Here is an 18,541-nt window from a genome sequence, read left to right on the forward strand (position 1 = left end):
GGTGGCAGCTTTCCCACATTCCAGCTGTAATGGGAGCTCTCCCAGGAGAGAACTTGGGGGAAACTGGGTCTCTAATGGAGGGGGATGGGGGCCTGTGTTAACAATACCTGAGAGCAGGGAGCTGATAGGGTAAGGATAACGAAGTGATGCGGGGGGAAAAAAGGAAAAGGAATGCTAAGAGTTGAAGCAACCACTTGGAAAGCAATCAGAAGTAACCCCAAAGCCCCCAGCAATGGGGGTAGGAGCCGGGGAAGAGGTCCAAGAAAGAAGGGAAGGGGGCCCTCTGCTCTGAGGACTGCCTTCCAGAGGGTCACCGCAGACCCACTTCCCAGATGAACCTGGGAGACTCCTCTTGGGAGGCGGCAGAGTGACAGGGAGCCCTGGATCTGCAGAGGGAAGGCTTGCCTTGAACCCCACCTCTGCCCTCAGCTGGCTTTAATTCTGCACCCATTTGCACACATGGAAACCAGGCCAGCCCCACAGGGCTGCTGTGAGAATTCAAGATCATGTCTAGGGAGGCGTCATGCAAAGGGTCATCTGCCACACCCATCGGAAGGTATTATGATTTACACCAATTTTACATTACAGAACCCCAATCCTGGATTTCTGGATCTGTTCACAAGAGATTTGTGCCAACTTTGGATCAAACTTGGATCCATCCACAGATGTACCCATTTATTGGGGAAAAGATGAACCTTAACTCAGCCCACATGAGGCCCTGGCCAAGGCTGTTTCACTCAGCAAATGCTTAGAGCAGCTGGGGCAGATCTCCTCGGGCAGGCCTCCTGAGTTGCTTTTATTCTTTTTTTTTTTAAGATTTTATTTATTTATCTGAGATAGAGTGAATATGAGCTGGTGGGGGGGAGTGGGGAGGCAGAGGGAGAGGGAGAAGCAGACTCCCCGCTGAGCAGAGAGCCAGACTCGGGGCTCGATCCCAGGACCCCAGGATCATAACCTGAGCCAAAGGCAGACACTTAACCGACTCAGCCACCCAGGTACCCCGAGTTGCTTTTATTCTTGATCTCCCACCCCCTCTGACAGCCAGTACCGTCATGTCCCATTTGGCAGAGCGGGCAGTCGAGATTCAGAGAGGTTAGGGGACTCATCATAGTCACACAATAGCGAGAGGCACCGTGGCATTTGAGAGGCTCCCGCTCTGAACCTCTGGGCACTTGGTCGGGGGGGACACTAACCGAGGAGCCCCCCAGCAGGTGAGCCTTTGGGGCTTCTTTAGGACTGAGAAAAACCCGACTGGAAGCTGTGAGGGGCAGCAGGAAAGCACGGCCCTCACAGAAAGATGACAACCACCCCCGAACGATAAAATAGCTTTGTTTTAATTCACTTTGATTTGGATCACTGGAAATATTCCACAATAAATAAAACAGAGCCGAGGCTGGGGAAGGCAGACTCCTGCTAACTTCATTCAAAATGCATCCAGAGTAGCGCTCCGCTACCACACAAACATGGGAGCGAGGCAAGAGGGGAAAGAAAGCAAATTTTAAAATACCAACAACGAACCAAACATGATTGCAAAGAACAAAAAGTGCTCGAGAAACTTTGGCTTTGACGTGCATCCGGTGAAGTGCCAGCACCTGTGGGACGGCCCCTCCCGTCACGGGCCCGGGGTAAGCCTGGCGACTGGCTCGGGGCCGACCGCAGCTGGGCACACACGGCAGTCCTGTCCTTGGCGAGCAGCCGGGCAGTGGGGTCAAGTTCAACACGTTCAATGCAAGGGCCGGACGAAAGGGGACTCTCTATCTCTCTTTCTCGAAACCCGTCAGCCCGGACCGCAGGGGAGGATGACCAGCCAGTGGCCTGTGGGCACGTTTGCTTCCAACCAGATGTCCACGATGGACACGATGATGACCCCGAGCTCTCCGGAGGGGCGAAGCAGCGGCTGGTCCCCGATGGCACGTGGCCCGCGGCCAGCCACCTTTGGGCTTGCGCTCCCCTGGAGAAAGCGTTTTTGGTCATGCCCACACGAGGGACAGTGAGTTCTTTTCTGTTTTCCATTTTTCTTTGTGTTCAGGCTGCCTTGAAGAGAACTGTTAAAGCAAACATTACGGTTCTAAATATTCTCTGTGATTCCACTCCACCCTGGACCCAGAGGCCCAGTCCTTCTGGCCCCCAGAACTTGCAAGAATCGCCCTCCCCACCTTCTTGTCTGGCTTTCCCATTTTCAGTCCTATTTTCTTGAATCTGGCTCCTCCCATTAAGCACATACCCTTAAAAGCATCACTTTAAGAACTTCCTTTCCTGCCCGATGGTTCTGGAAGCCAGAAGCTACGAACCCACCCCACTCTCTGCCCTATCAGGTGGGTGAGGGCAGGGGCTCGGGGTGGGGGAGGGCATGTGGAACCAGGTGCTGATTTGCAGAGGTAACTCCAGCTCGAGAAAAATCGGTCTCCTGGCTCCATGGGGGTTGGGGAGGACGCTGAGCTCTCCCTTCCTCCTCAGCCCCGTCTTTCTGGCTTCAGGCTCAGCACTGACTGCAGGCAGGGACTGACTGCTCTCTGCCCGGGGCCTAGGACTGGTCTCCAGGGAGCAGGCAGAGCCCTGGGCTGGGAGCCCAACAATGGGGTGGACACTCGAGAGCCTCCTCTGGGGGTGGGGGGGCGGGGGTCTCGTTATCCTGCCCACAGCACGCAAACGCTCTGTGGGAAATACTCCTGTCTGATTCTCAGCTACCCTCGCCCCACGTATGGACGCCAACTGGCTTAAGCCCATCGTGCATTCAGTTGTCCCCCATGGGGATTGGCGCTCTTTGGTTAAGACCCCCTGGCTAAGCCAGTGAACACAGAGATGTCTGCTGGGGTGGTGGGAAGAGCCAGGTTGTCTCCCCCACGGGAGGGATGGCAGGAAGAGGCAGACACCAGAGCTCCCCAGGGCCACCACCAGCAGCCTGAGGAGGAGCCCGGTGGGGAAAGGCAGAGCTGCCAGAAACCTCTACCAGGTCACAGTTATTGAAGATGCTGGATGGAACCCAGCTGGGAAAGGCCACCCAGGATGCCTTAAACATAGAGCCAGTGGTGTTCTCTTTTTGCTCAAAATGTTCGACTTGCCCTCTCTGTCACAACTGACTCACTTTTGCAAGTCACATTCCTTCTCTGGGCCTTGCTTTCCTCCTCTGTGAAATGGGAAGGCAGGCGGGAAGGCCTCTCAACAGCTTGAACGGCCTAGCGGGAGGGAGGGAGGGACGGACGGCCAGGACCAGGCAGCCGGTACACAGTCTGCTCACTCTGGGGACCTGTTCTGACTCCACCAAGCCCACATGCAGATGGCGCGCTCTGAACGTGCCATCTCTGAAGGGACTCAGCTCCCAGGACTCGGGGAGGAGCTCGGGTGTCCTCTCTGCTCCCTGTCTCAGTGGGCACTTTTCTCAAGGGATGAATCAGCCAACCAACAGATGCCTGCTCTTTGGGGATTTACGAGCAGAACAATGACCTCATAGTGATGTATGAGCCTTTATCGGTCAAGGGAGTCTTTCGTTTTGGAGGTTTTTAAAGCTGGAACAGGTTTTTGTTTGTTGGCTTGTTGTTACTTTGTTTTTTGTAAACCACTGTCTGGATTCTACATCTCTGAGAATCTAGTAAGAGCTACGGAAGAACTTCTCAGGAAAATGCTCCTACGCACAGGCTTGGGGAAAAAAACACAAGCGTGGCATGCTATTCCTGGGGCCGCCTGTGAACCGCACGAAACCGCCTGTGGCCCCGAGCTCCCCAGATGCCTCCCTCCCTGTTTGTAGAGGGAGAGGCTGAAGCCGAGAGCACAGCTTGCCACAGTGCGGCAAGGAGCTGAGAGGACAGGACCCGTGGCTCCCGACACTGGCCTGCTTCCCACTCCACCAGGACACTGTCACATGTCCTCAAAGTAGCAGTGGCCTGTTAGGAAATGCTCTGGACAGGAAAAGTGGTTTCTCCGATTCAATGTCAGTAACTGGAGCCAACCATCACTGTCCTCCTGCGTGTGTGACCCCACTCCCCACCTGGCCCCAAGGCAGTCCCGCTGCGTTCTGGAGATTCGTAGCCTGAGACTGAACCCAGTCCACAATGACGGAGAAAGAAGGTGGAGCTGAAGGGAAGGAGGTACAGAGCACTCCACGAACCTACCAACCTGAAACCCCGGGATCCACCCAGCGGCGAGCCCCCAAGCCCTAGATGCCCCCCACCCCACGTCTGAGCTTGATTTAAGCTCCCCACACCCCGGCCGCCAGGTGAAGAAAGAGCAAGCTTAAATAAAACTCAGGACCAGCCACAGAGCCACAAAGTGCACGCAATGTCAGTTGAATTACCAAAAAAAAAAGAAAAAAAATCAATCAATCAATCAATAAATAATCAGGTAGGCTGATGAGGATGAATCAGAGCAGCCTGGGAGAGAGAGGATGAGGTATGTCTTCTCCCGCTCTGAAGGTCATGTTCCTGGGATGGCCCTGCAGCCCCCAGGACGCTGTGCCGGTGGCCAGTAGGGACTTGGCCCTGAGCGTGGGCTCCTGGAGAAAGTGCTGGCTGGTGGAGGTTCTGGGTGTGGCCTTGGAAGGTCATGGGCACCAAATCCAATAGCCTGTGAACATGAGTGACGTTCCCCGGCTGATGCGCCTCTGGACAGCGTTGAGCATCATCCTAGCTTTGTCCCAGCTCAGGCACTGTCTCAGGAAACTAGAAAAGATGTCCCCAGCTCTAGAGCAAGGGGGTACGATGCCGGGGGTCCCCCCCATTCCCGAGTCAAGGCTTTTGCCTTATTTCAGCCAATGCACACATTTCTCCCCCAAACACAAAGGCACATGGAAGTAGTCAGATCTGCTCTCAGCCGTAATGATCGCCACCAAGATCGATGACTCAAGGAGACATCAGCTTGGGAAGAAGACATCCGCTGGAGTCCAAAATTCTTTGCCAAGTGTCTATGAAGACCTTCGGGCTGGGGAGCCTCTCCTGGCCACCAGAAATGAGCTTTGGGAAGACAGCGGGGCGGGGGGGGGGGGGGGGGTTGTCACCCAAAGGGGGGGGGGGGCCAGGCAGCGTGCAAAGATAGGTGCCATCTCGCCCCGGTGTCCACGTGGTCCAAAGAGGCTCTGTCCTGAATTCCTCCTCACTCAGAAAGATCCCAGCAAGAGTCAGAGTCTGGGAGTCAGCAGCCCCAGACCCCCGGGGAAAAGGAAGGTCTCTGCCCATCCTCCCTGAGAAACTGTCCTTCACTTGGGAACACAGAGTCTTCAGTATCTGCCCCCTCCCCAGAAGCCAAAATGACTCTAGCGTTTGGAGACTGGATCTCCCCCGCATCTCCCCACCTTCCCCCAGCTGCAGGACAGCACTGAGGGGGGTCTCCCCATCCAAGGCCAGTTCTGACACTCGCTCTGCAGAGCCGGCAGGGCTTGGGGGCCCTGCTGAGTAGATGCTGCCAAATGCTGGGGTGCAAGAGGCCGCGAGGGGCACCTGAACACACCCCCGAGACCGGCCCTCAAAGTTCCCGGGTCAGAACGGCTCCAGCGAGAGGCTGGGGCTGGCCACGGAGAGGCGGGCTCTGGGGCTCTTTGGCAGCGTCATCTCCCCTTAAATATCCGGATTTTATTGATGGATGCCAAGGTGGCCGTCACGTTGGACTCAAAGTCTCCATCGTGCACCCCGGTCTTGCGAAAAGCCCCCGCCGATGGGTTGTTCTCCCAATAGTGATGCCAGTTCCCCTTACTGTCTGCCCCGAAGCCATACAAGTCCACCTGCGGGGACAAAGCACAGGTCAGATCCAGAGGGCGGGGCCACAGGTAGAACCTCTAAGAAGGGGGCACCTGCAGGTTAATCCTCGAATCTGCAAACACCATGTCTGAAGATTCATATAAGCCTTTCTCCCTATGAACCCTTCTAGTTCCTTACTGGACCTCCCAGGGGCTTCGTGCAGCAAAAGCAAGTTATGTGAAAGTCAAGTTGAATGCCAGAAGGCACAATGGGAGGCCCTGAGGGAGGTGGGGCAGGAGAACCTCCTCTCCAAGGCCTGTGGAGGGGGGAGGAGAGCGGGGTTGAGAGCAGGGCTCCCAGCTCTGCCACCTGCTGGTAGAGCCTGGGACTGCCAAACCCCTGCTCTGAGCCTCACTTCCCTCATCTGGAAAATGGGGCCAAAAGGAACTACCACATTGAGGCAGGTGGGAGGAGCTGATCTTTTTTTTCCCCTGACGCTAATTTCCACGTGGTCCAGGGGCTCTCACTGGCCAGTGGCCGGGCTGGGAGGGCTTTCCGACACATGACAAGCATTTACTGAGCCCTTATTCTGTGCTGAGCACTGCGCTAAATACATCAGAGTTCAGGCAGACCTTCATCGGGGCCACCTGCGTGGGTACCGGAGAAATTAGGGACACAGGAGTCAGCTGTCAGACCTCGGAGCCCGTGAATGACCATGAGCACCAGTGAGGGACGGGGGCTAACCTCAGGGCTCCCGCACACAGAGGAAGGCAGGGCCAAGGACTCAAGGGATCTAGGAGAGCAGGTGCCATTTGAATTGGGTCTCGGGAGGTGAGCTAAAGATGTCCAGGAAGGAATATTCGAGGGCCCCCCAGGGAGAGGAGCTGCTCTCTGGGCTGCAGCGTGGAGGGCAGATTTGGGGGTGGGGGCTGGAGACAGCTCTGTGGCAAGTGCAGCTTTGTCCGGAATGCCAGCAGGACCACAGCCCCCCAACAGGGGTGAAGAGACGAGAGTAGCATTTCTGAGGGAGCCAGGGGAGATAAGAGGGGGATGCGGCTTCTGGCAGAGACACCAGGTTCTCGGTGGCCCTGCGGGGTGGGGGCCGGGGGATGGTGACAGAACAACCCTCCCTGGGATTTCACCCAGGAGCCAGGCGGGCTGGCGGTGGGGGGGCAGCTGCGTGTGACCCAAAGGCACATTCAATGGCTCTGCCTGACGTGGGGCCGGGGAGGAAGTGTGGGGGTGCCGTGGCCCCTGCTGCTTCTCTGCCCGGGGCTGCAGCGAGCCCCCCACATCACTGATGGAGACGCGGGCACGGCCTGGAGGACGGTCAGGCAAGTCCACAAAGGGGAACACGAAGACGCTTGGCAAGATCACTGGTTCTCCACCTCGGGGAATACCGGGACCCCCGGGTGCCTGGTTCCCACTTTCTGGTGAACGTGGGCCTGGGCGTGGTCTGGGCGCTGGGATTTAGCTCCGGGGACAATTCTAAGGAGGGGCCGAGATTGAAACCACAGCTGCCCCTATTACGATCTGCTCCGTGATTCTGCCCCCCACCCCGCCCCTCCTGAGCTTCCACCCACTGGTTCTGACTCTGCCTGGGGGCCCGCACGGAGGGAGCGGGGACTCTTGCTCCGGAGAACATCACTACTCCTTGCCGCCCACCCTGAGAGTAGCACAGAGACACACTACAAGCAACAGCACAGAGACCAGCACTCGGAGCTTCCGCAGCAAGACCTATGTCGGGGCCCCGGGGCGGGGGCGGAGGAGGTCCGCCCGATGCGTCGGCAGACGCTCACACTACGCTCTGGGAGACGTGGCAGGAGGAGCCCTCGCGGCGGCCCGGTGGGCACGGGGACGAGGCTGGCGTACCTCATCGCAGATGTGTAGCGAGAAGATGATGGAAAGGATGCCTGTGGACGGGTACCGCCCGTGGCCCTGCAGCCAGCTGTCGAAGACGTACTTGATGAAGGCCGGGTGGTAGATCAGGATCTGCGGGAGGAGGACCCAGCCCTTCGTGAGCCGCTGCCAAGGGCCCCGAGCACCTGCGGGGTGCCCCCCACTGTCGTGGCCTCGGGGGACGGAGCAGTGCACAGGACCAGCGCCCCCGCCCTCGTGGGCCTGACGTTTAGTGGGAAGGACGGGCAGCAGCCTAACCACGGGGCGAGAGGATGCTGAACCACAACCATTATAGGAACGTGGAGAGAACTTAAGCAGACAGACAGTAAAACCGGAGGGGAGAAGCCTCGGGAGAAGGAGACATCCGAGTCGCATTCCTGTCAGGCCAGGGAGGTTCCAGGGAACAGTATGAGTTGGGGCTGGGGACATCCCTGTGACACTGCAGGAAACACAGGCATGGGGACACCCGCTCGGTGGGCTACGTGCTAGCCGTCCCCCTCCTCGTGTTACAGATGAGGAAACTGAGCTCAGAGAGGCTAAGCGAGGTGCCCAGCGTCACACAGCCAGGCTGTCTGGTAGCAGACCCGCCCTTGACTGCCCCCTCCCCCCGCCTTGAGGACAGCGAAGGGGCTTCTCAGGCAGTAGAGGGTATGCATGCAGGTCCAGGAGGCCCAACGCCAGCCCCCAGGAATAGACTGGAGCAGAGGACCATGAGGTCTCTGCTGAACCATTCATCTCTCCGCCTGGCCTTGAGCCACTGGCCGGGAGGCTCTCCCCTCTACCCACTCAGCCCTCCAGGGATTCCCATGTGGCTTCTCCCCTGGGCGCTGCACCCCAGTGCGAAGGGCAGGTGCTGGAGCGCTCCAGTTCCAGCCACACCATGAACGAGCTGTGTGTTCCTGAGCCAGTCCCTTGACCTCTCTGACCCTGATCTCATAGTGTGTGCAAAGGACCAGTGTGGTGGACACGTCACTTCTTTCATCTTCTGCCCTTTGCCCAGGTCTTGGCCAACCCCATTCCGGGGGCCCACTGGGGCAGATGGAGACGGGGGGCAGGAGGTGAGGTCTGGCTTCGAGAGGCTCACACCGTACAGCACCGGTTCTCACACTGCAGCCCGCATCAGCATCCCCGGAGGGCCGGTAGAAGCCCAGGCCGCTGGGCCGTCCCCTCGCCCCAGAGTTTCTGACGCAGTAGGTCTGGGGTGGGCCTGAGTGTCTGCATCTAGGACCGTATCCCAGGGATGCTGCTGGGCCGGGGTCCCACGTGGAGAAACTTTGCCAGGGTCAGTCTGTCGAGCAGGTAAGCTGCGTAGGGGCTCTGGCCTCCAGCAGCCCAGGGACCCCAAGGGCTCTCTGCACCCAGGTTGCTGGCAGAGGGGAGACGGGGCTTTCTGTCATCAAACTGAGCCTCAGCTCAGAGGACAAGGACCTAAGCCTCGACTTACCTTATTCTTTTTCACTTTGATCTTTGCGGGGACAGGAACATAGGTGCTGCAGAAAGAGAAAGAGCAGGTGGTTAATGTGGCGAGGGGGCCGGGCTGCCTGCATGCAGCTCTGGGGATGGACCCTGGAGAGGGAGAGGGCGGTAGGGACGCCCCTTCCCTGCCACAGCCCCGTGCTCCTGTAGCAGTGGCCCAGTATGGACACCAGAGGGCGCTCCTGGCTAATTTGAGAATGTTTTTTAAATGCCGCTTTCCCCCTACAAAGCTTAAGACCAGGGGACTTGCTCCGAGCAAGCCCGAAGGAGGCTGAAGGAGCACAGCTCACTGCTGAGGCACTGAATGATGAGCCCCACAAAGTCCCCCTTTCCATCTACAAGGTTATGTGTGCCCCAAGATGAAGGTGCAAATGCCCGGCCATCTGGCCTTAGTTAGGGGGGCACTTCACTCTCCTGATCCTGTGGGAGGGGGCGGGAGGAGAGGGCGGCTGCGGGCCCAGGGCTGGTGCATTCCAGAAGGAAGTCTGGCAGGGGAGGCATTCGGGTGTGGGAACAGCATGGTGGGGGGCACGGAGGATCAGTGAGGGGGTGGGGCAATGGCCTCTCCACCCCCCACATTCCCCCCCCGCCCCAGGGGGGGCACTCACTGAGAGATCGTGCCCGTGGTGGTGGCACTGACCACCCACTCCAGGTCGGTGGTCTTGAAGGGGACCAGGACCATGCTGACGTTCTCCGCCAGCTCCCTGAAGCTCTCGGGGTACACCAGATGGTGCGTGGTCTTGCTCCCGACGTCCATCTCAAAGCCCGCCGTGGGGGCCTTGTTCATCCTGGGGGAGAAGGGACAGAGGGACACGCATCGCATCACATGGGCGCTGCTTCTGGGCCCCAGCTCCCTCAGCTGGGAAATGGGGATGATTAAGACGCAGCTAGAAAGCTTTTGCTACTTTCTCTTTCTCGATCTCGAGCGAGCCCGGCCATTGTCACCATTGCTGACCTACCGTGTACAAAGCACCATCCTGACCGAGTAACGCAGCGCCTTGCACCTTAATGACAACCGTGCCCGGGAGGTATTCTGTGGTCCTATTTCATGAGGGAAGAAAACTGAACGCAAAGAATTTGTCCCGGGACACAGAGCTAGTGGGTGGCAGCCTTGAACTCAGGTCTGTCTGATCCAGAACCTGACACCTCTCCCCTCACCACGGACATTCCTGCTGCATGCCAGGTACACCAAGGCCCCGAGAAGCCAGGCGTGTGGTCTGAGACGTGTGGTCTGAGACATAAATGCGGAGATCACAGGAACAGGAGACCACTCCAGAAGGCGCCTGGGGAACAGCAGTCCCACCGCCAAGTGAACAGTCGGGGGGCGGGGGGAGATGACAAGAAACCAAGGATACACAGCTTCCCGGAGGATCTATTTTATTGGGTGACAGCGAAATGTATTTACGTTAAAAGCATATAGTTTTATTATGGCCTCGATTGCAAAATGGGGCCGAATTTTAAAGATTAAACCAGTCTTCAAAGAAATCTTGCCCTCTCGCCAGGCCTCTCTGTGCCGAGCTCCAGCCCCGCTGGCTTCCTCCCGTGTAGGATTTCCCATTGGGGTCCAGAGAGGCATGGCTGGTCTGCCTCCTTCCTACAATGCACAGGTGGGGAAACTGAGGCCCACAGGGGGTCGTGGCAGGGCCTGGGGTCTGCGGGGAAGTCTGGGCGTGCTAGCACTGGGGTCTTGACCTCCTGGCCCTGAGCCAAGGTGCCTCTGGGAGCTCGGAGGGGCCGGGCACTCACCTCAGCACGAAGTCGTGCCTGTCGATCTGAGGCCCGTACCAGGACTCCCTCAGGTTGCCGGAGTTGCCCACCACAGCACATCGCCGGCAGCCCACCGACCTCTTCTCCAGCAGGGGGTCCACATTCCCGGGCACCACCTGGAACAGCTCCCTGATGGTATCGTTCAGGTTATTGGGTTGCTTCTCCCGCTGGAGCCTCTGTGGGCCGAGGACAGAAGGAGGAAGGTCAGCCCAGCTGTGCTGCCTCTGGCCGGGGCCGCTCAGCCGCCCCCGTGCTGGGCCCCGAGCTCCCCACTTGTGCTCACGGGGCCCCTCTCTGCTGGGCACCTGGAGACGGACTGAGGGGGCTCAGACAGCCACTTCCCCCTCCCGAAGCCCGGGGGCCGCTCAAGGAGATGGGAAAGAGATCACCTCCTCATTCTGCAAATGCTTTTTGAGCACCTACTATGTGCTCGCTAATGACACCGGGTGAGAGGAAAAGGGACAGGTGACCCTCCAAGGCCACCTCCCTGGCCTCGGCTCCCTTCATCCTCCTGCCTACCCCCCGGGGACCACTGGGCTCCAGCAGGACCAAAAAACCAGCCCTTTGCTAGATGCATCAAGGCTTCTGACGTCTGCCTAGCAAATGTTTTCATTCTCTAAGACTGAGCTCCAGACTTCTGACTTCCTCACTCATGGTAAAACCTGGAGACATTTCCTAAGCAGTATCACCTCTGACCCTGTCACCAGCCGCAGTGCATACCATACCAGATTTGAACTGTAGACGAGAAGGACGCCATGGGGCCCAGACTGGTTGAACCACGTGTCCCACATCCAAACCAAGATTTGAACCCAGGCTTTCAGAAACCCACTGAAAATTCTCTCCCACAATACTGCCCGTCTCAGACCCTTGGAACCTGGACCTTCAGAAAGCCCATTCCCTGGGGCTGCAGGGCCTGGGCAGGGGGTGGGTTGGCAGGGGTGGAGGGGAGAAGTGGCTGTGGGGTGAGTCCTACCAGCCTCTCCCAGCCCCAGGCCCAGGGCAGTATCTGGGAAAGGAAGGTTAGAACTCGCTGTGGCCATTGTCTAGGAGATTTGTGAGGGGCATATGCGGAGATCCAGAGGCATGCAGCCCCCCACCCTGAGACAGGAGGAATCAGATCTCCAAAGGAGAGGCCCCCCAGGAGTGTGGCTCCTTTAGTTAAAACCTTCAGCGTCTCCTCCAACATGCCATGGGAGACCCGTGGGCAGCAACATCTGGACCACTCAGCACACCCCCTGGGAGGGTTATAATAAATAAAAAAGAGAAAGAAAGAACAAGTGTTGGAGAGGATGTGGAGAAAGTGGTCCCCTCGTGCATTGCTTGTGGGCACGGAAAATGGTGTGGCCACCATGGAGAACACACACAGAATACCCACGAAAGGCAGCGCTTCCGTTCCCAGGGATGCACTCGGAAGGACTGAGGGTCACACACAGTCTCGCACACCCATGTTCATAGCTGCATTAGTTGCCAGAGCCAGAAGGTGGAAGCGACCCACATGTCCCCCGGCAGGTGAGCATATGAAACAAGGGTGGAATGTCATGCAGTCATAAAAAAGAAGGGAATTCAGGGTCCTGGGATCGAGCCCCGCATCGGGCTCCCTGCTCAGCGGGGAGCCTATGCTTCTCCCTCTCCCTCTGCCCCTCCCTCCGCTCGTGATTTCTCTCGCTCTCAAATGAATAAAATCTTTAAAAAAAAAGAAGAATGGCTGGGCTTTAGAAACACACTTAGTGACCTAAGCCAGACACAGGACAAATATTCTAGGATTCCACTATATGAGGTCCCCTAGGGGAGCCAATTCATAGAGACAGAAGGTAGAAAGGCAGCTAGCTGCCAGGGTCCGAGGGAGGGGTGAGGGGAGTTCGCGCTGAACAGGGGCAGGGTTTGGGGGCACGATGAAAAACTGCTGGCTCTAGAGGGTAGTGTTGGTGACACAACGGTGTGAATATCCTCAATGCCGATAAACTGTACACTTACGAATGGTTACGATGGTAATTATGTTATGTACATTTCAACACAATAAAACATAACAATCCCCAGATTAAACACCTGCTTGCGATAAGATCTCCCGGGGCAGCTCCAAGCTCCCGGATGGGCGGTCACCCAGGACCTTGCTAACTCAAAGAGCCTGACTCAGTAGGGCTGGGCTGAACCCAAGATCCTGCACTTCCAACAGGTTCCCAGGCCATGCTGCTGCTGGTGCGGGTGGAGGGCCCCCGCCACGCTCTCCTGCAGGCCCCTCCACGGACGTCCCCGTGGTTTGAAGTCCTGAGGCCCCAGGAGACGTGACTTGGGAGCACAGCACAGGCAATGTCTTCACCTGGTTCTGACTGACTGAACTCATTTTTAATGGCTCATTTCAGAGAAGGAAAAAAAAAGTAAGTTCATTTTCAAAGGAAATCTCACATCCCTGCCACAAGTGGAAGGCAAGGATTACTTGGCAGAAGTAAAAAAAGTAATCGCACCCAACCATGGAAACAAGACAACGTTATTTGATTCCCGCTCATACTGCTGCTGGCCCGGGCACGCTGCCCACGCTTCGTTAGAAGGAAGACGGGCACGGGACTGGAGAAGTGCATAACCAAACATCGGGCCAGATTAAAGTCCTTGCACCCGCAAACAGCCAGAGAATCACCAAGGCCTCCAGTCCTCGCGCTGGGATGTGCAGTTCTTGAACGGCCAGCCCCGCCATCACCCTAGCCCCAGGCGGCGTGTGGTTCCACGTCGGTGATTTCGGACCTGTTACAGTGCTTTGCTGTCAGGAGTGGAGACTGAGGCCCAGGGAGGAGAAGGGCTAGGCCATCGGGCGCGTGCGGAGCCGGCAAGAGCTTGGGTGGGAAAGCCGAGCTGTGCTCCTGCAGGTTAGAATCCTAACTCGCGCACCTGCCCGCTGGGTCAGACGGGGCAGGGCACTCAGTGCTGATCTGTGTCCCTGTGCCTGTCCTCCTTGGGAAGGGATACTCCGATGTCCCTGACTCTTGTAAGTGATAGCAAAAGGACCACCAGGCTGCTAACTTGCACATGGGAGGGCATGTTGAAAAGTTCAAAGACATCCTCCCCCTCTCACTCTTCCGGAGGAGCTTCCAAGTATCCCTCTTGGGCAGCACTCCACAAGTGCTTGCCTACCGGGGGTTAGGGCTCCTTGAAGCTGCACCGTGACCTCGGGCAGGGCCAGCAAGCGGAGGCTAGAGTCAGGGGTACAGGTGCGTGGGGTGGGCGCTGGCCGCAGCGAGGGAGGGTGGGGGACACGGGCTCCACGGCGCGGTCCACTTCAGCGGGCGGGGGCCAGGGAGGCGCACGTCCGGGACACACACTCAGGGCACAGATGGGGAGAGCCTCACTCACTCCTCCTGCACTTCTGCCTGATGGCATGGGGAGCTTGGGGGTGTAACTGTGGCCCAGACTGTCCAGCCTGGAGGCAGGACGTCTGGCGTTCTGTACCCCCCGTCTCAGACCCCTGTGTTGGAAAGAGGTACCCTCTCCTCCCACCCTTCCTCTCTGCTCCGCCCAGTGAACCTTGCTCTTCCTTCCATGTCCAGCTCGCCATGCGGCACCTCCCACAATCCCCTCAAAATACTGGTCTTTGCCTTATGCATGTGCTTGGCACGCAGGTCCCCGGCCACGGGCGTAGTGTAATCGGCAGCTGCCGTGGGCTTGTCTGTCCGGCCCCGAGCATCCGAGCAGCAAGCACGGACTGACAGACAACACCCGCTCCGTGTGCTGAGTGAGTGAATGACCTCTGCCACGGTTGACACGCATTCACACATCCACCGGACCCATCGCTGCAGAGCCCCCATCGTGTGCTAGATGCCGCGTGCGGAGGGCAAGCGAGAGCAGGCAGGCGTGCCGGCCTGGGAACGCTCGTCACAGGCGGCAGTGTGTGTTCTGTGCTTGTACGCCAGGCCCCGCGCGAAGGACTTCACAGGCATTTCCTCATTACTCCCCGTAACCGTCCTATGAGCAAGGGCGTATGAGGTACCCATTTTACAGCTGAGCAAACTGAGGTTCAGCGAGGTGGAGTGGATGGCCCAGAGCCCCCAAGATAGCTTGAATACCCCGACCTGACTGCAGAGCTCGTCCTTGAACTAGAATGTCATCCGACTGTGCCCCTCACCAATGAGGCGGGCCTGACAAGTGAGAAACGGAGGCAAGGTGTCTTCACAGGGTGTGGTGAAGGCGGGGGGCGGGAGGGCTCTGCCTGGCAAGTTTGGCCTGGGGCCTGGCCAGAGTGGCACTTGGCATCGGACGGGGGTATGATTGTCTTTTGTGCACTGAGCACGATGCTTGGGGCAGGAAGCTGTCTCCCGTGGGCGGGTCCAACAGTGTGCGGAAATGAGGCCGGGGCAGAGGGGACCCTTGTCCTGGTGACTGGGACGGAGGTGGGAGGAGAGGCCCACAGGGTCCGCAGGCTGCCTGAGGGCGGGTGGGGGTGGCCCCGTGGGATCGCTCCTGTCTTCCTGCTCCCGCCGGAGCTTACACCTGCCCTGTCTCACACCTGCCTTGTCTCCTTCGCCTGCTGGGATTGCGATGCCCATTGATGGCGACCTTGAAGCTCAGAGGCGGGGTGGGAGCTCGAGACCCCACAGTTCTGGCCTCAGACTCCTCCTGGCTCAGCTGGCCGGCCCGTCACATACACCCCTGTTTCCTGGGGAAGGAGGCATGAAGGGTCTGTGGGCCTGGCTCTGCCCAGGGCTTCTCATCAGGATCAGATGGGTGTGGGTGGGGGCCGTGCCCAAGGGGACAATGGAGTCAGCACCCTGATGCTGCACTCACCAGGTGCTTTGCCATTCCCAAGGCACCTCAGTCCCTTAGCCTCCAGCTTCCCACCGCTCCTTCTCTGATCCACCCAGTCCTGGCCTCCCTTCCATGGAGCAGATGAGCAGCCGTGGGCAAGCGGAAGGGGAGGCAGGGGTGTTGGGACAGGCGGCCGAGTCCCAGGTCGGGCTTCGCACCGATGGCCGAGTGGCCTCAGTCTTCACGGGCCTGGGGGCTCCCTCGCACAGACTAAGTGGGAGAACAGGGACTCTAGCTGTCTGCTCTACCCCAGGGCTCTGAGGGGTCTGGGACAGAGTGAGTCTAGGGAGAGTTTGGGCCTGCCTCCTGGTCCCGTGGCACCAGCCACCTGCCGCTGGTTCTGTGCTCCCAGTGGGCTCCCCCCAGGCTCTGAATGTCTGAAAGGCAGGGGCTCTGTGGTCGGGGTACTGGGTCTGGATCTGCCCACGCGCTTGTCCCAGCTGCCTGCATGCAGATCTATGATGCATCTTGGAATTCCCAGGGTGGTTTTGATTTCAAATATTCTGTGTCTCTACGTGGAGAACAGGAGATCTTGTCCCATGTGGTATGATTCTTTACTCAAGACATGTGACCTCTGTGTTGTCCGGGAGCCCAGAAGCTCTACAGCCCTGCTCCTTTCTATTGATTTCTATTCACAAGGGCTCTCTATCCCCACCACCCGTCCCTTCCAAGTGGCCACGGGGGGCTGAGCTCCAGGGAAGAAGGGCTGCAGATAAGGGCTGGGGCTGGGGACATGGGAGAAAACTTAATAAAATACCAACAGTCACTTGGAAAAATTTTTGTTCAGCCTTGATAAGCGCTGGGAGGGGGGAAGCACATTCATTATTACTTGCCCATTCAGCCAGCAAAAATAAATACAAGTGTTAAAACCTAATGTTTGCAGTGTCATAGAGAAGCTGGTGAGGCGGCTGTTAGAGCCTCAATCTGAGGACTCAGCCAGACGAAGAGGTTCCTCAGAAGCACTCTTGATAAGACCTAGAAAATCAGGAGCAAAACCCAGGGACCGTGATGCCACATCCTAATTCCTAAGTCTAGAAGGCACAGAGCAGGTCCTGTGAAGATACACAGGTTATAGCAAGAAACCGAGGTTTTTTGTTTCTTGTTTTTTTTCTTGTACCTTTTTATCCGTCCTGGGCTAAGCCAACCTGAGAGTTTTTGAAACTGCCCTCCCCGAGGACCTTCAGGAAGGAAGCAGATGAAGTCGTCCTGGCTACCTACTCTAGAAGTTTCTCATCACTACTTCCAGGGGCTGAATGGGACGTGCTGTTTGGAGCAAGTCACTTTCTTTTCCGAGTTTTTTTTCCCTCCCCCCGTGGTTATGGGGGCAATTCTGCACCCCCTGTCCCCTGCCAGGGTCAACTGGCAATATCTGGAGACATTCTGGTTCTCACAGCTGGGGGGTGGGAGACTCTGGCATCTCATGGGTAGAGACCAGGGATGCTGCTAAACATCTTACGATGTGCAGGACAGTCCCAGAAACAAAGATGTATCCAACCTCAACTGTCACGAGTGCGAGGTTGAAACGCTGCCCTAATCCTTGTCAAGCCTGGTCCGCTGCCTCCTTTAGCAGACACTAGAATCTTCGAGGGGGTGAAGACCCTGCCTGTTCTGTTCTCTGTCACCTCCCCAGGACCACCCCAGGACCTGCACCCTGAGGTGCTCAACACAGCTTAGTGAACCAAGACTGAGCCCGGACATTCCGATCCACTTCTTCTGAGTCACTGTAGACTCTTCTAAGCTGTTCAAAGAGACCGTAAGCTCCCAGATTGCAACAGTTGCTTGAAGAGTTGCTGACTGGGAAAGCCGGCCTCTTGCAGGAAGGCCCCCCCTGATTTTCTCAGCCTACACGCAACTCTAACTTCTTAACATGATATAGGAAGAGCCTCATGAGCTACATCAATGGCCTCATTGCTCACACCCCACCCCTCACTCACATTCGGATTTTAGCCATGATGCTCTGCGCCTCCAGCAACCACACAGGCCTTTCTCACACCTCCAGGCTGATACGCACACTGGTCCCTCTGGAGAGCCCTTCCTGCAGTCCCCGCCAGGACAACCTCTCTGGGTCCTTTAGGAGGAGCTCCACCACAGTCTCCTCTGGGAAGCCTTCTCTGACAGCCCCCGCCCCGGCCCCAAGGTGGGTCTGGCGCCCCTCCCCTGGGTCTCCGCATTTCCTGGGCCACTTCCAAAGCAGCACATATCAGCCCGGCGTGTGGCTGGCTGTCTCCTTCTCTCTCGCCACCCCATAGACCAGAAAGGGGAGGCTGTCTTTTCGATCTCAATATATCGGTGCCTGGCATATAGTAAGTGCTCAATAAATCTGCAAGGAATAAATTCTTTCTTACTCCCCTTCACTCCATTTTGGGGTTCAACCACCGGAATAACCTTCAAACCACTAGATCAGATCATGGGACTCCCCTCAGATTCAAAGCAGCTTCCTGCTGCACAAAGAACCAACCAGAAGCCCCACCGGGGGGCTGCCCACTGCGGGGCCCCCGCTCCTTCGACAGACCCAGCGGATGCCTCCCCAGGGCTCCTACGCTCGCTGCTGTGTGACCTGTGGCACATTCTCTGGATCCTTCCATGCCCGGTGCCTTCTCTACCTCCGGTCTTAGCTCAAGTCCTGCCTCTGCAGAGACCTTCCCCGATGACCCCATTTACAGAGGCCCCGGACCCCCAGCCTCTCTCCATCACAAACCTCATATGACCTCCCTCAGGGCATTTCCACCTGAGCCTGTCTTCTTGGTTTCTTATCTGTCTCTCTCAGCCAGGACACAGTTCTGTGAGAGTGAGGACCGTGTCTCTTTTTTGCATCTCGGTATCTGTATTGCGTGGAACGAACCTCCACACAAGTATGTCCAAGTCCCAACTCCCTGTGAACGGGACCTGGTGGGAAAGCGTCTTCACAGCGGTTATGAAGCATCTCGAGATGGGATCATCCT

At 57.6% G+C, this 18,541-nt stretch overlaps 1 protein-coding gene across 5 annotated transcripts in view; it reads right to left on the bottom strand.

Annotated features, from left to right (window-relative positions):
• Positions 1-1,324: 1,324 nt before the first annotated feature.
• The window catches only part of ST3GAL1 (ST3 beta-galactoside alpha-2,3-sialyltransferase 1), a 93,047-nt gene continuing 75,830 nt past the window's right edge, over positions 1,325-18,541 (bottom strand). For all 5 annotated transcript variants that reach the window (XM_032415704.1, XM_032415707.1, XM_032415705.1 and 2 more), the window contains 5 exons: positions 10,788-10,984; positions 9,650-9,829; positions 9,010-9,055; positions 7,539-7,658; positions 1,325-5,710 (listed from right to left, as the gene is read on the bottom strand). In XM_032415704.1, the coding sequence (XP_032271595.1) occupies positions 5,537-5,710; positions 7,539-7,658; positions 9,010-9,055; positions 9,650-9,829; positions 10,788-10,984 (717 nt within the window). In that variant the 3' untranslated portion in view covers positions 1,325-5,536. The remainder of the gene's footprint in view (positions 5,711-7,538; positions 7,659-9,009; positions 9,056-9,649; positions 9,830-10,787; positions 10,985-18,541) is intronic.

The sequence above is a fragment of the Phoca vitulina genome, unplaced genomic scaffold (genome assembly GCF_004348235.1).
Source record: "Phoca vitulina isolate PV1807 unplaced genomic scaffold, GSC_HSeal_1.0 scaffold18, whole genome shotgun sequence".
Classification (NCBI taxonomy): Eukaryota; Metazoa; Chordata; class Mammalia; order Carnivora; family Phocidae; genus Phoca; species Phoca vitulina.